General features: G+C 33.0%; 2 protein-coding genes across 2 annotated transcripts; both read right to left on the reverse strand.

Moving 5' to 3' along the window:
• Positions 1-2,321: 2,321 nt before the first annotated feature.
• AAE14 (acyl-activating enzyme 14) lies at positions 2,322-5,672 on the reverse strand. The gene is made up of 10 exons (XM_079009869.1): positions 5,341-5,672; positions 4,754-4,826; positions 4,466-4,637; positions 4,272-4,370; positions 4,036-4,133; positions 3,756-3,949; positions 3,535-3,662; positions 3,117-3,463; positions 2,791-3,002; positions 2,322-2,714 (listed from the first exon to the last, which is right to left on the reverse strand). The coding sequence occupies exons 1-10, from the start codon at positions 5,541-5,543 to the stop codon at positions 2,585-2,587; spliced, it is 1,656 nt and encodes a 551-aa protein (XP_078865995.1). The 5' UTR covers positions 5,544-5,672; the 3' UTR covers positions 2,322-2,584.
• A 2,266-nt stretch (positions 5,673-7,938) lies between these two features.
• Positions 7,939-13,932, reverse strand: JMJ18 (Transcription factor jumonji (jmj) family protein / zinc finger (C5HC2 type) family protein). Its single transcript, XM_079008800.1, has 11 exons — positions 13,140-13,932; positions 12,114-12,312; positions 11,885-11,956; positions 11,648-11,725; positions 10,471-11,157; positions 10,032-10,193; positions 9,592-9,960; positions 8,897-9,509; positions 8,643-8,746; positions 8,370-8,558; positions 7,939-8,242 (listed from the first exon to the last, which is right to left on the reverse strand). Exons 2-11 carry the CDS (start codon positions 12,267-12,269, stop codon positions 8,162-8,164), a joined length of 2,511 nt encoding a protein of 836 aa, XP_078864926.1. The 5' UTR covers positions 12,270-12,312; positions 13,140-13,932; the 3' UTR covers positions 7,939-8,161.
• Positions 13,933-14,239: the final 307 nt, after the last annotated feature.

Below are 14,239 nucleotides of genomic sequence, written 5' to 3' on the forward strand. Positions count from 1 at the left end.
GGGTACATTATTATCATAAAAATAAAAAAAGATAAGAGGAAGTGGGCTCTTAACTAAAGTTAATCTTATATGCGATCGTGGTGGTATTTATAAAAGTAAACAAATCTCGGGTAGAAATACTAGCACAAAAAAATTAATTGTACTTTTGAATTGAAGGGTAAATATTCAAAATTAGATGATTCTTGGACATTAAGTGTAGTATGTGAAATACATAACCATGAACCCGTAGAAGATATGGAGGGTCATGCATTTGCAATGTGACTGACTGATAATGAATTTCGTTTGGTGGCCGCTTTATCAGCAAAGAATGTGAAGCCGCATGATATTTTATCAACGTTGAAAGAGCAAAATCCGGAAAATGTGTCTACACTCCAAACAATATACAATGCTAAAACGAAAATATGGAAGAATGAGCACGAAGGTATGACCCAAATGCAAGGTCTTTTTGTCATCTTTGAAGAAAGGATGTTATATTTATTATTATTATCGTACAAATAATTTGTCTAACGAGTTGGAAGATTTATTCTTTATTCATCCGACATCATTGGAGATATGGCAAACATTTCCACAAGTGATGTTGATGGATGCAACATACAAAACAAACAAGTATAAGATGCCTCTTCTCGAAGTTGTCTGCGTAACTTCAACCCGACTAACATTTTGCATTGCATTCGTATTTATGCATGAAGAAAAAAAATTCAATTACACGTGGGCATTAAATTGTTTAAAGTCGACAATGGGTGGATCTCTTTGCCCTCAAGTTATCGTCACAAATAGAAAGTTGGCGTTAATGAAAGCATGTCGCATTGTAATTCCAAATTCTAAGCAATTACTTTGTAGGTGGCATATCAATCAAAGTGCTTGGAAAAGGGCTAGACAAAGGTACGAAGGGGAGACTACTTGAATTCCTTTTATAATTGTTGGAAATCATTAGTTCTGTATCAAACAGAGGAAACATACAACCTTAATTTGACACAACTCCATACAATATTGTTCGAATATTCAGGTATGTTTTAAATAAATATGTATATTTTTAAATTATTATGATACAACCAAACAATCATTATGCACTATTAAAAAAAAAATTCAAAATTTTAGGTCTTCGTGATTATCTTCATGATGTGTGGTTGCACAAATATAAACACATGTTCATAGCCGCTTGGATCGACAAAATTCTTCATTATGGAAATTACACAAGTAACAGAGTTGAAAGTCAGCATGCCAAGCTGAAACTATACTTGGATACACCACAATATGATTTATGGAAATGTTCATCTGTTGTTCATAATATCATTCAGTCACAAGTGACGACTATCAAAGCAAGCTTTGAGTATAGCAAATGTCGCATCAACCATCGGGTAAACACGAAACTGTTCGAACTATTGTGGAATTATATTTCATTGGAAGCGTTAGACATGATCGCTAATGAATTTGATCGGTGTAAAAACGGTGATGTTATTTGTGGCTGTCATCTATTTTTAACATTATTTTTAAAGTAAATTACAATCTTTTTCCTTGTAGTTGTCTATTTTTAACACTTTTGGTTTTCTTTATTGAGATTTTAACACCTATGGTCCTTAATGGATAGTTTGATAACAATCAAGTCCATGCACTCAACAACCCTAAAAAAGGGCTGTCAAACTTTAAAAAAAGACAACTTTGCCTTCCAGCACATTAGTGAAAAAAATGCTATACACGGTCTAATTTTAAAAAAACATTTTTTTAAACGATTACCACCATCAAAAAAACACTATTATAGTGAAAATACACTTTTTGCCCTATAACCTCTACAATACACAGTGAGAAAAACCAAAACCATAACTAAAAACTTTCAGTAATGTGGTGAAATGACTAAAATACCTCAAATTAAAAAAATTCTACACACCAAAATCTCAAGAAACCATAACCACCATCACTGCCACCACAAAGGGCATAATGAAAATAAAAAACAAAGGGCAATGACACACATCATTCATTATTGTAATTAGAATTTATTCATAGTTAGTGACAAAATGTAGCAAATAGGTTAAATAATTCTATAAAATAGCAATAATCCCTAAACACAACAAACAACCACAAGCACCTTATGCATATACACACCCCAACTTAAAATGCCATGGACATGCTTCTAAACCGAACCATTGATTTAACAGGAAGTCTTCTCATGATTTTCTCTTGAATATGGAAAGGACTTTAATCTCACATTTCTTTATTTTGGGTGCTCCCTTAACTTCAAAATTAACAAATTCAACAAACTGAATTACAAATACTAATAATAAGCCAGTAACCCTTATCATAGAAATGTATATAAGCACAAAAAAGATAAGAAATATGCCAGCCCTTAAAAATCATATGTTTAAGTGTCCTATAGTAGAACTAGATATTTCTAAACTCAGACTTGAAGAGCTCTTAAATGACACATGAAACTTCAATATCAAACAATATAACACCAATTTTCATGTGATACATTGGTTGAGTCTTACTCAGTCAAACCATGACTCAATGAGCAACTATCAACTTAAGTAGCTTATGCACAAAAATGCTTTCTTGTCAACTTTTTTTTTATAAATCTGAACAAACTATCTTATAGACTGCTTGAGAGTAAGTTTAAGTGAAGCATAACTTGTGCTTTGAGTTCATCTCTTCTCAATTTCCCACTTGTTGTCATTGGGAACTTCTTGTTCCATCTTATAAACATTTTAGGAACTTTAAACCTGAAAAAACAGAACAACCTAAATTAATAAAATGGTGAAAAAAGTAGTTATATTTTGCAATTAAAATAAAAAATACCCTGTCAAATTATTTGTTCTACAAAATTGATGGAGCGTTTGAGTGGAGATGCATTGTAGTGTCTGTGAAGGTGAATCTGAATCTGAATCTGTCCATGTCCAGTTTTGGTTTAATTGGATGCAAGCAACCAGCTTTTCACTCAAACGGGAATCAGGAATTCCAATCACTGCAATTCCAGAAATCCCAGAATGTTTTAACATCACACTTTCTACCTACATTTTAACAAAAAAAAATAATAATAATAACAAACTTGTCAGGTGTATATATATTTTAAAAAAAAAAAAAAAAAAAAAAAAAAAAAAAAAGTAGATTGCCTATATTGATACCTCTTCAGGATAGATGTTTTCACCTCCACTTTTGATACGCCCTTTCATGCGTCCAATAAGCCATAAGTTACCATCATCATCTATTCTCCCTATATCACCAGTTTCATGCCACCTAGATTTCATTGGAATATGGTGGTCCCGGTCCCCCCAGTATCCGATCATTAAGTGGGGCCCCCTTGTTAGAATCTGTCCAACATGGCCTGAATCTGAATCCTCTGTGCTAATCTTCAACTCAACATGTGGTGCAGCCTTTCCAACACAAACACCTTCTTCTTGTTCACTTGTTATTTGCTTTGTAGGATCATTAAGTGTCATGAAAGTTAGAGACGAACAACCCTCAGTCATCCCTTCAAAAAGAAAAAGACATAAATGCCCTCCTCATACATCAAAAGAAAATTGAAAGTAAATATCAACCAACCATAAGCTGAGAAAAGCACAGCTGTAGAGAAAACGTTTGTTGCTTCTTTAATTAGATTGGCTGAAAGGCTTCCACCACCATTCAGAATCTTCTTCACCATTATCAACTCTTTACATGTATCTTTCTCCCTGAAAATCTGATATAAGGTCATGGAGAATGAATACAGAAAGACTACTTATTAATGGAAATGCAGTTTGTATATGTATTTGTTAAAAAAATACCTGATGAAAGAAATCATATCAGACATAATTGCAGGAACTGTTATGAAGGAAGTGACATGATGCTTTTCAATAGCTTCAAGAGCTGACTCAGCTTCAAATTTTGGCATCATGACATGGCATCCTCCTACCATAAGCATGGCTAGAGCTGATGATAGTCCACCCACGTGTCCTAGTGGAGCAGTATGTAAGTACACCTGTTATATCAAGATCAAGAGACTTGAAATTTTTAAGGTTAAAAGCAAGAAATTGAAAGAAAAAAAAAAGATGAAAACTTGCATACATCATCCTCAGTGTAACCAATAACAGCAATTTTGGCAAGAGATTGTATAATCAAAGCTGAATGACTTAACATGACACCCTTTGGCCTTCCTGTAGTCCCTACAAACACAAAACAAAAAAAATATATTTATTCATTTATCTGCTTTCATAACAAAATTAAAAAACATAAGTGATAAGACTCCATCTGTTGTTTTGAGAAAGTAAAATGGATCATTCACTATGACTATATGTGAGTACCTGAAGTGAAGCACACGATTGCTACTCCATTACAAGTTGAAGTGTAGTTGAATGATTGGGGTTTTGGAGAAGGCATCTTAAGCATATTGGTAGTTAATACTGTCAATAAAAACACAATAGCATGTAAATTGATTTTAATGACATAATTATCTGAAGTTGCTATATGTTGAGGTGTTATTTTATAAGTTACATACTGTTGTTCCCTGTAGAGATGTATCTGTTATGGGTATCCATGAGAACATGCCATTTTAGAGAAGGAACATAATGAGCTTGAAAATCTGAATGCCAGTTAGTGTTATACTCGTTGTCAGTGATCAACATGATTGGCTTCACATCTTCCATAGCAAATAGAGCCTCCTCCAAGCTCTAATAATGTGTAAAAAAGACTATGAACACATAAGGTTTGCAATGGTGTAGCAAGATGAGACTTATGTTATGTCAATTAATCAAATAACTCATGGAGTCCACTGATATTTACTTACCCATCGGTAGTTGAGGGTTGCAGCTATTGCCCCAACAAATGTGATAGCCAATAACCACTCCAGATATAGATCGCTGAAACAATTATGAATTTATGAGTATGTAATGTAAGCATTTATGTGGAAATTGAAAACAATAAATTGCTACAATGACTACTTGAAAAGCAAAAACCATGGATGACAATTATATACAGATAGTGTTGTTCGTAGACAGGATTTAGTTTTGAATGTCGAATCACATATAATCAGTTGGAACTGTTACGAGTGTACTCTTCTGATTCTGAATCCCATTTGGGATGTTCACAGAATTTGCAACATTAACATTTGTGCAGAACTAGAAACTTATATCACAAGCAAGAAAACAATGTAAATCCAGACACAGAACGATAATGATTGTTTAGGTTAAGCTACGAATTGAAACTTAGAAATTAAAAGCATTCGTGTCAATGTTAAATTAAGAAACCACAATGTTTGAAGTTCTGAAATCGTACTGGGCTTTTTGGACGGGAGGAGCAACAGCATCAAGTACAAAACAATCTAAGTCTAATTACTTGTAAGAAAAACAGAGTAATTGAAGCAGAATAAGGAACCTGTTGAACGCAGAGATGGCTACAACGTCACCGGATTTCAAACCGAAGTGGATGAATCCACAAGAGAGATCCAAAACTCCTTTAACAAACTCTTGTCCAGTTTTAACTCTACTGCCGTAGATTGTGATCGGAGAATTACGCCGGCAAGTTGATAACCGACTCAAGCACTGGCAGATATGAGCTTCCGAGTAGTATCTGGCCATTTGAGAACTGAGAAGAGGATGATTTTCAAATGGAAGGTGTGGGAGCGCCAAATATGGATTTGGTGATGGATGATGGATAGGGTCCCTTTTACTACAAATGGCATCATCATCATAGCTAAGAGACAATCGGATTCGTAGAAGAACTTGATAAGGGGCAGGGTATTCTTATTGGCTATTCGATGTGCTAAAAGACAATAGGATTTGTAGGAAAACCCTTTGAACTTTGATTGAACATTTTTGGTTTTGATTTTTTCTACATGGAAATTTAAAGTTTGATATGATCTCTATTTTAGCAAAGTTAAAAAGCGGGATATTGATTAAATTAACCGGTGTAATTGACATATTTAACAGAAAAATGACAATATTATCTCATTAACTTGTTCGGGAACACGAAATTCCAAAGTTATAATGTTTGTTCTGGAATTGATGAGATTTGACATAAATGTATTCTAGAATATGATATTAAAAATTGGATTCGTTCCGTATTGTTCCGGAATGATAAGACATGACATAAAGTTCTTAAGTTAACATAAAGTTAGTTTCGAATGAGTTGTTTCGGACTACTGCAACATAGTCATTCGAAACTTATTTAATATTGATTTCATTTTCATTAACAATATCATCTCCACTCTCAGAAAAATTTTGGTAGCCCTACTTCCAGACATGTTTGGATTAATCGCTTATTCATCAAAATGACAACGTATAACAATCTTATATCGTAATTTACTTTTGTTATTGGAAATTTTTTGAGATTTGTCTATATAAGCGCGAAACAAAACATCCACCTTTCCGGAATGGTTCGTAGTATTCTGGACCAGAATACGTGTTTCGTATCTATTATGTGCACCCAAAATACATTTTTTAGTACCGTACTCAAAATTAACATATATTTGTAGTTTTCTATGTTAAAAAAGGTTAAGAATACTCAAAGAATGAATCTAAAAAGTCGCCAACAGGAATGAATCTAAAAAAATCGACATATCAAAGAGCTTACTTTTTTTTATTTAGGATGCTTAATATGTCTACGTCTACCAAAGCTACATAGCAGTCCAAGCATCTCTTGAGAAAGGCATAAGGTACCCGATATTTAGGTCACAATTAACCAAATACATGTAGGCCAAGTGCGCCTACACAAGATATTGAATTTTAGTTACGGTTTATGTTTTAGTTTTAAAGAATGTTAGGGTATGTATTGTATTTTGTTATGGTTTATGCTTTAGGGTTTATGTTGCATATTATAATGTATTTGGTTATATGTATATAAAATATTTCCTGATTTTTTATGTTATATGTTTTATTAGTATGTATTATTTTTTATTTATGTTGCATACAGTGTATTTGCTTATATGTTGTAATATATTTGGTTATCTACTCCGGAATGATCTTTAAAAAAAATGTAGCTTTTGAAGTGTAGACTTAGATTTACCACAACCACAAAACAATAGATATCTCACTCTGAAATGACCAAATCTAGAATATGGAATCATACTCCAAAATGGCGTGTTCCGTAATTAGTGGTGCCAAAATCGGTTTGTTACTAAAATCTAACAATTCTAAAACACTTCATTTTCTTTACTAAAATGAGTCTGAAATCCAATAAATAATTCTGGTTTTGGTCTCTTTTGAAGCCTTCGTTGAAGATTAGTGATTTTGGTGAAAGTGTTGTCACCTAAGATTTCACATACAAGTCTGAATTGACCCATTTAGGACAAAATGAGCATTTTTGTAAAATATAAACAAAACTTGGTTATTTTTGTTAAACACATCATTTATAATAGTTAGTTTAATAAATATCCCATAAAAAAAAAAACATATTTTATTTGTTTGTTGGTTACTACTTCACATTTTTATATAGTATCTGGCTTAAAATACCAAAACCTTTTTTTACCTTTTACAAATATAACTTTCAAATTCATATAACCAGTGGATATTAAAGCAAAACCGCCCAACTAACATTGAACTTTTTAATCTAGTTGCAAGCTTGCAATAAGAAACTATGCACTCGAATAATGACTCCTTCATGTGAGCCTCCTTAAAAAATATGTTACTTACAAATCATCCATAGGCTAGGAACTTGAATCAAATTATCACAACTAACCTCTTCACTCCACAACGATTTTTGAAAATTGAATATTTTTTCTCAGCTTGAATCTGAATAATTTTTAGCATTCTTTACAATTAAATGATTATAGTAATGGAAATAAAGTTCAATGATCAAACCATTGATACATATAAGTTGTTATTTGAACAACCTAAACTAGTAACATATTACTATAATCATTAAAGCTTCATATGGGAAAACAATATCAACAAAATATAACGAAAAAAAAAAAAGAGGGGCAAGATTTTAGGTGGGACATAAAATAAAACAAAGAGAATACTTGTAAGAATCCCATATGTAAATTTCCAAGTACCTTTTTCTTTTACTTTTATTCAAATTTTGTTTCATGAATGAGAAAATGAAAGAGATGTATGCTAATGCTGCTAGCAACTGTTCTAAAACAAGAAAACCTATAAGTTGAATTTCTTTCTCTACTTGGATATGATCTAAGATTTTTCTATTGAAAGAATTATCCTAACAAGTCAATGGTCAAGGTCAACCTCATCAAAATCAGCATCTATTCTTCTCTACCATTTGAGTTGAATTTATTCTTCCAATACTCAACACACCTATGCTCCACATCAAGACCCTCAATTGCCTGTTAAATATATCCTTGTCAGCACCAATCAACAAAGAGGAAAGTATATATATATATATATATATATATATATATATATATATATATATATATATATATTGTTTATAGGAGGGAGCATAAGTGGTACCTGAATAATGGCTGGAGAAGATAACCCGAACATTTCAAGCCCATTAACGCCAGGTGGCAGCCTCACGTCACCTGATGCCAACTCACTGTTTTTCAAGATTTCTTGATTTAGCCTCTGTAGCACTAATTCCCAGCATTTATCTGCTGACACCTCCATAAAGCTCTCATTTGGACATTCTTCTAAAAAAACCTGAATTTTTAATTTCATGTTAATAATAATCATAAGAAGAAACTAATTATGCCATTATAAGGTCAAATTTGGAATTTTGGATACCTTAAAAAGAGGACCGATAAGCCCACCATCATGAATTTCTGAAATGTAGCTACTCGTTGCCCGAGGATTAAGAAAACTCAAGTATTTTACTCGGCTTTGGTATCCTGAAAATGTAAATTTACAGTTAAAACATCATATATAAAAAATACTACCAAATTACATGGTTAAATGCAACAAAATTAGAACAAGTACAATGCTTTAATACAAAGAAATGAAAGTAAGCTGCTATATCATATTATATGATGTTACACCACCTTTCGGAAATATTGCCTGATTATTGCACCATAGTTTCCCAAAAGCTACTGATCCAATGCTTACAACTTCAACCTTAATATCATCAAATTCATCATTATTCTTCTCCACTTTTGTTGAACCAATGTTATCAAGATTCAAATCTATCGAGCACCCATGTCCCACTTTCATCTCTTGATTCACACACATATCAAAAGTTTCTTGCTTTGGATCAGATTGAAGAGCAAGAGCTTCTTCCTTTACAGGAACTGAAGACACACATTTATGGTCTTCCAAAAACGCCCTCTCGGGATCCAACTGAAACTTCTCAGATGCCCATTTTTGTAGGGCATCTGAGTCACCCTCAAGTGAATTCACCAGTGTGGTCAACTCATCGAGGGTATAACGGAGATAAACCACACGTTGTTTGGGATCACAAGAACATAAAAGATTTGCATGTTTTAGACACGTGAATCCATCTGGCAAGCATGTACAGGTGGCTGCTGACATGTGCAAGTCGTAAAAACATAGATAGCATTCTTTTTCATTAGTTGTATCAAAATCATCTTCCATTTTTTGAAACTGAAAACTAGTTTGGAGGTGCTCGATCCTTTTCATCTCCATTTCAACTCTCCCCTGAAATTATTATTATATTAAAAGAACATTAAAAAACAACAATTTTTCAACAAAAAAAAAGTATTTTTTTTTTTTAATTTACCTTGATAGCATTGGTGAGTATCCCATTCTTCCCACAAACACGTTTCCAATATAAATTTTCAGAAGTTTGTTTATTCAAAAATGAAACTTCAAATAAAGCCCTAATCCCTTCTGTAGCTGCTGCTAATAACAACTTGTCATGAGATATTGATGTTTTACGTCTTTGCTGACTGTACACCTCCACTGCACCTTGTCCATGTTCCAGCCAATCAACAGGCGCCACATTGACAGCCTCCGCACAGTTAAAACCACAATTGAATCCCGCATGATATGCCCTTGGAAAAGTAACAATAAACTCCCCACAACACTGAGAAGCTCGATAAACCGGGACCCCTTCAGACTTCAAAACTTTAGGACTCAATTGAGTAACCTGTTCAGATTAAATCCTTTTTTCATTATATCCAGACACTACTTAATAAATAAATAAATAAATAAACTTACAAGTTGATGGAGTAAATCTGGTTGTTCCTTGAATAAATCAGGTAGATGCTTCCTCATCGCATCTTCCAAGGCATTCGCATGGCTTCCGGGTACTCCATACCACATTTTCGGGTCGCCCCAATGCATATAGTTTACCGAATATAGGTGGTGATCTTCAACATGCTTTTTTCCAAAAAACAAATAAAGAGTAAATTACATTTTTGGTCCTTATTTGAGGTTCTTGTAACATCTTTGGTCCCATCTCCAAGTAAAATGACTATTTTTGGTCCCTGAGTATAGCTGGTTGTTTCAATTTTTGGTCCAAAAAATTGTCATTTTACTTGGAGCATGGATTGAAAATCTAGAATGAGGACAAAACTGTTTTGGGGTTAAAGTTGAAAAAACCAGCTATACTCAGGGACCAAAAATGTAATGTAAAATTTTAAAAGTTGAAGCTTACCCAACAAAAAGAGGAAAAGCACATGCCAACATATAACCAAGGTACTAAAACACCCGAAATATCACATCCTTCAAAAGATAAAACGGACCCCGCTAATCTTGGAAAATTATTCAAATTCCAACCGGATTTCACGTATCGATCCGATTCATTATTTTCTAAAATTTTCGGGAAACCGCTCTCGAAAACACCCGTTTCAAGGTCCGCCCCGTAATACACCTCCACCTCATCAGTCGGCTGTTCGATTATTCTCCAATATTCACCCTCGATTTCTTCAATTGACGGTTCCAGTCCCTGTGTTTCCTTCATTCCGAAATAATGCTCCTTGAACTTCTTTGCAAACTCTTCAAACTCTTTGAATGTGAAATCGGATCCGGATCGAAACCCGAATTTGTCATCACTGTCTGAAGAAGTGTTTGACTCTGAGCCTCCTCCTTCTGAAGGATTAGGACATCTTCTTGTGTATGTTTTTCTTCTTCTTTTTCTCCCTCTTTTTTTCTTCATGGGCTCCCGATTTTGAAGCAAGTCAACTTGTTGGATTCGTGTGGAAAATCTTGCTTCTTCCCAAAACTTCTTTTCCATTAAAGGGCAGGGAGGTTTCCATGAAGAAGGAGGTACGATTCTGCATATGCCATATGCTTCTGCTACAGGTCTTATTTTTGATATGTAACCAATTGTATCTTCAAACTCCTAATCAATGAAAAAAATTCAAAATAATGTGTGCATTGGACTAGAACTGGAACTGATGTCAACATGACAAAAATTGCAATTTTTTTTTTGTTTTTTGTTTTGTCCTTCCCAAAAAAGATGAGATAGTGACTCTCTCTCAATCTCTCGTTTGTGTAAAAAGACGTAAATGCCCTCATCATCAAAAAAAGCCCAAGAAAAGCTTGTCCAGTCCCATTTGGTACCGGCCGTGCATTTGTTACACGGGAAATGACAAAAAGGGACCAGAGAAGCTTTTCTAGGTCTGTTTTCGATGATAAGGGCATTTTCGTCTTTTTACACAAACGAGAGATCGAGAGTGAGTCACTATCTCATCTTTTTTGGGAAGGACAAAACAAAAAAAAAATTGCAATTATTGTCATGTCAACATCAGTTCCGGTTTTAGTCCGATGCAAACCAATTGCAATACAAGGTTTTTGAAAAAAGAAAAATATAAATTCAAATAAAATATTACCTCAGTAGTTGGATAAAAAATTGGAGCATCATCTACATCAGGCCTACAAGCCTCAGAGGGATCCCATCTAGCTGTTATCTGCATTAACAAAACAAAATATAATGTCACAAATTATATTGCTTTATATTTGGATGAAATTGCTATAATAATTAAGTAGATTTTTCAAAGTACAATGCTGTAATAAAAAGAAATGAAAGTAGGATGCTATAAATATAATTACAACAATTGGCTTCCTACCTTTTGATTCCGAGGGCTACCTGATGACTCAAGACTCTGATCATCTTTTGGGGTGTTTTTAGAAGATCGATCCTACAAAAATAATATTCAAATAAGATTCGAAAACTGTTTGCTTCTTCAAAATATCAAACATCAATTAATGATATAATCATGGAGGAGTCCATGAAAGTATTATGTATAAAACTTGATCAGAATATAAAGAAAAGTTTATAAAACAAAAGAAAGTAACCTTCATTTGCTTATTATGAGAAATCTGTGGTTCAGTGCTTGTTTCAGAGAGTTGATATCTTGGTGAACTTGTACGTCTAAGGAGACGTTTGACTTTCACTGTCTCACATTGACTAATAATATTTGTGTCTATTTCTTCATTCACAATGGTTTCCATAGCATACAACTTTATCAGATTATGATGGTGGCTTCATATGTCCCTGATAACATATAGAAAAAACTTATAAGACTTTCTCCATTAAGTCCTAACTTATAATAGTGACTCTTCAATGAGGTAGTGTGTTATTGTTATATGACTGATTTGCCCTTGAAAACGTTACACATCCCTATATCCGACATGGTTATAACTACACTTGATTAAAACAAAGCCAACCTTTGATATCTTCATAATCTTATTCCATATCTCTACATTGAATGTACATTTTCAGATTGAAATTACAACTTGAAGAATCAAAATGAGGTAATTAGAGATTGATGATCACATGCTTAAAGTTAGAGATAGTTAGGAAATTTTACATTTATCCCAATAATGAATTTTCCTACTGCAACTCTCTATCTACTTCTCCAAATCTAATTATTTTGATCCTAAATAATCAGAAAATCATAATCATAATTTGAAGATCATTAAAAAAGTTCTTCAATAAGCCCACAAAACCATATTGTATATAGATATAGACCATTTTAATCAAAGAATCCAAGAAGTATGAAGGAGGCATTCGATAATGATTATTATTATATATATAATAATAAGGCAACATAAACATGTTTTATGATCCTCGGAATAAATCTTGCACCTATTATATGACATTTCTTTGATTGATGTACGAATGCTACTAACAAACAAAATCATAAACTCTAAGATCTAATTAGGATTATTGCAATATAATAATTAAGAAACTATTAGGGCGGCATGTATAGATCTACTTCTATAAGGAGACAAAAATGCATATACTTCTTATGTCAGAGATTGAGAAAAGACAATTAAGAAATTGTAAACATGCATAGAATCAATAAGAAGAACCCTAACCTGATTGATACTCTAAAATTGTTGATAATTGGAACATATCCAGATGATATTACGAATTGAGAAAGAAACCCCAGTTCCCCAAATTGTTCAATCTTCTAGGAACAATGGTGAAATTGAAGAACAAAATTAAAATAAACGGGAAGGATTCAACCTAATCAAGACTAACAAAACACCAAACACCAAATCAATGACTAGTAAAAATAACCTAAAACGATAAACAAATCCCAGAAAAGAAAGGGGAAATTGTTTTATATGAGAGAATTGTTTTGTATATAATAAACGAATTACTAATCAAGATAAAATAATGTAATCAATTAAAGAAACAATAAAAATCATTCTAAAACTCTACTCCATGAAAAATCGTTGGGGGAAAAAGAAGGGAATGCTAAAAAGATAACCATGCACAATTAAATCAAAAAAATAAAGAATTCCCAACAAATAAATAAAGAAAGAATATATTCGAGGATTATAAAGAAAAAAAAATGTGTATATTAAAAAAGGCTGAGATATGCGAATATTTATTTTGTTGGTGAAACTGAAAACAAGAGCGGTTTCATATATCCGTGCGATTTCCGTGCACCGCTAGGATTAAATTCAAGAAGAAACAAACGAAATTCGATCCAAAATTGATGAGAAATAGAATTTAGTGAAGAACAAGAAAGGGTCAAACAGAAGAATGATGAAAAAAAGTAGAAGAAAAAGAAGAAGATGAGCGTGGTTTTAACTGAAACTGTTGTAACCAAGAAAACAAAGGAAGGGAGGTGGGAATGAGTTTGGATTTATATATCTTTCTCCATTCTGCAGTAAGCAAAGGAATAGGGGTCCAGCATCTTCTATCGCGACCGTACAAAACCGCCTCGATCAAAAGCTCAAGATTGAATTCCAATCCATAGTTTTTCTTTACTATTTATATTACTAATTTATTTATTATTTATTAGAATATTAGGGCGTGTTTGTCAAAAGTAGCGGTTAGCTGGTAGTGGGAAGTTGTAGCTTTTATTTGTTATATGAATATGAATGTTTGGCAAAAGTAGCTGGAAGCTTTTGAAATATATAAAATTACATAAAAGGACAACTGATTAAAAATAAATAAATATATA

This window comes from Lactuca serriola, chromosome 7 (genome assembly GCF_051521515.1).
Source record: "Lactuca serriola cultivar US96UC23 chromosome 7, Lser_US96UC23_V15, whole genome shotgun sequence".
NCBI classification, from domain to species: Eukaryota; Viridiplantae; Streptophyta; class Magnoliopsida; order Asterales; family Asteraceae; genus Lactuca; species Lactuca serriola.

Excerpts from the sequence above, each read along its gene's own strand:
- AAE14 (XM_079009869.1), bottom strand. The coding sequence starts at position 5,543 with ATGGCCAGATACTACTCGGAAGCTCATATCTGCCAGTGCTTGAGTCGG. Across the intron at positions 3,950-4,035 it reads TTGGTTACACTGAGGATGAT|GTGTACTTACATACTGCTCC; the intron begins GTATGCAAGTTT and ends TTGATATAACAG. Across the intron at positions 2,715-2,790 it reads AGAACAAATAATTTGACAGG|GTTTAAAGTTCCTAAAATGT; the intron begins GTATTTTTTATT and ends CTGTTTTTTCAG.
- JMJ18 (XM_079008800.1), bottom strand. The coding sequence starts at position 12,269 with ATGGAAACCATTGTGAATGAAGAAATAGACACAAATATTATTAGTCAA. Across the intron at positions 9,510-9,591 it reads TACTCACCAATGCTATCAAG|GGGAGAGTTGAAATGGAGAT; the intron begins GTAAATTAAAAA and ends TAATAATTTCAG. Across the intron at positions 8,559-8,642 it reads TTATCGGTCCTCTTTTTAAG|GTTTTTTTAGAAGAATGTCC; the intron begins GTATCCAAAATT and ends TTAAAAATTCAG.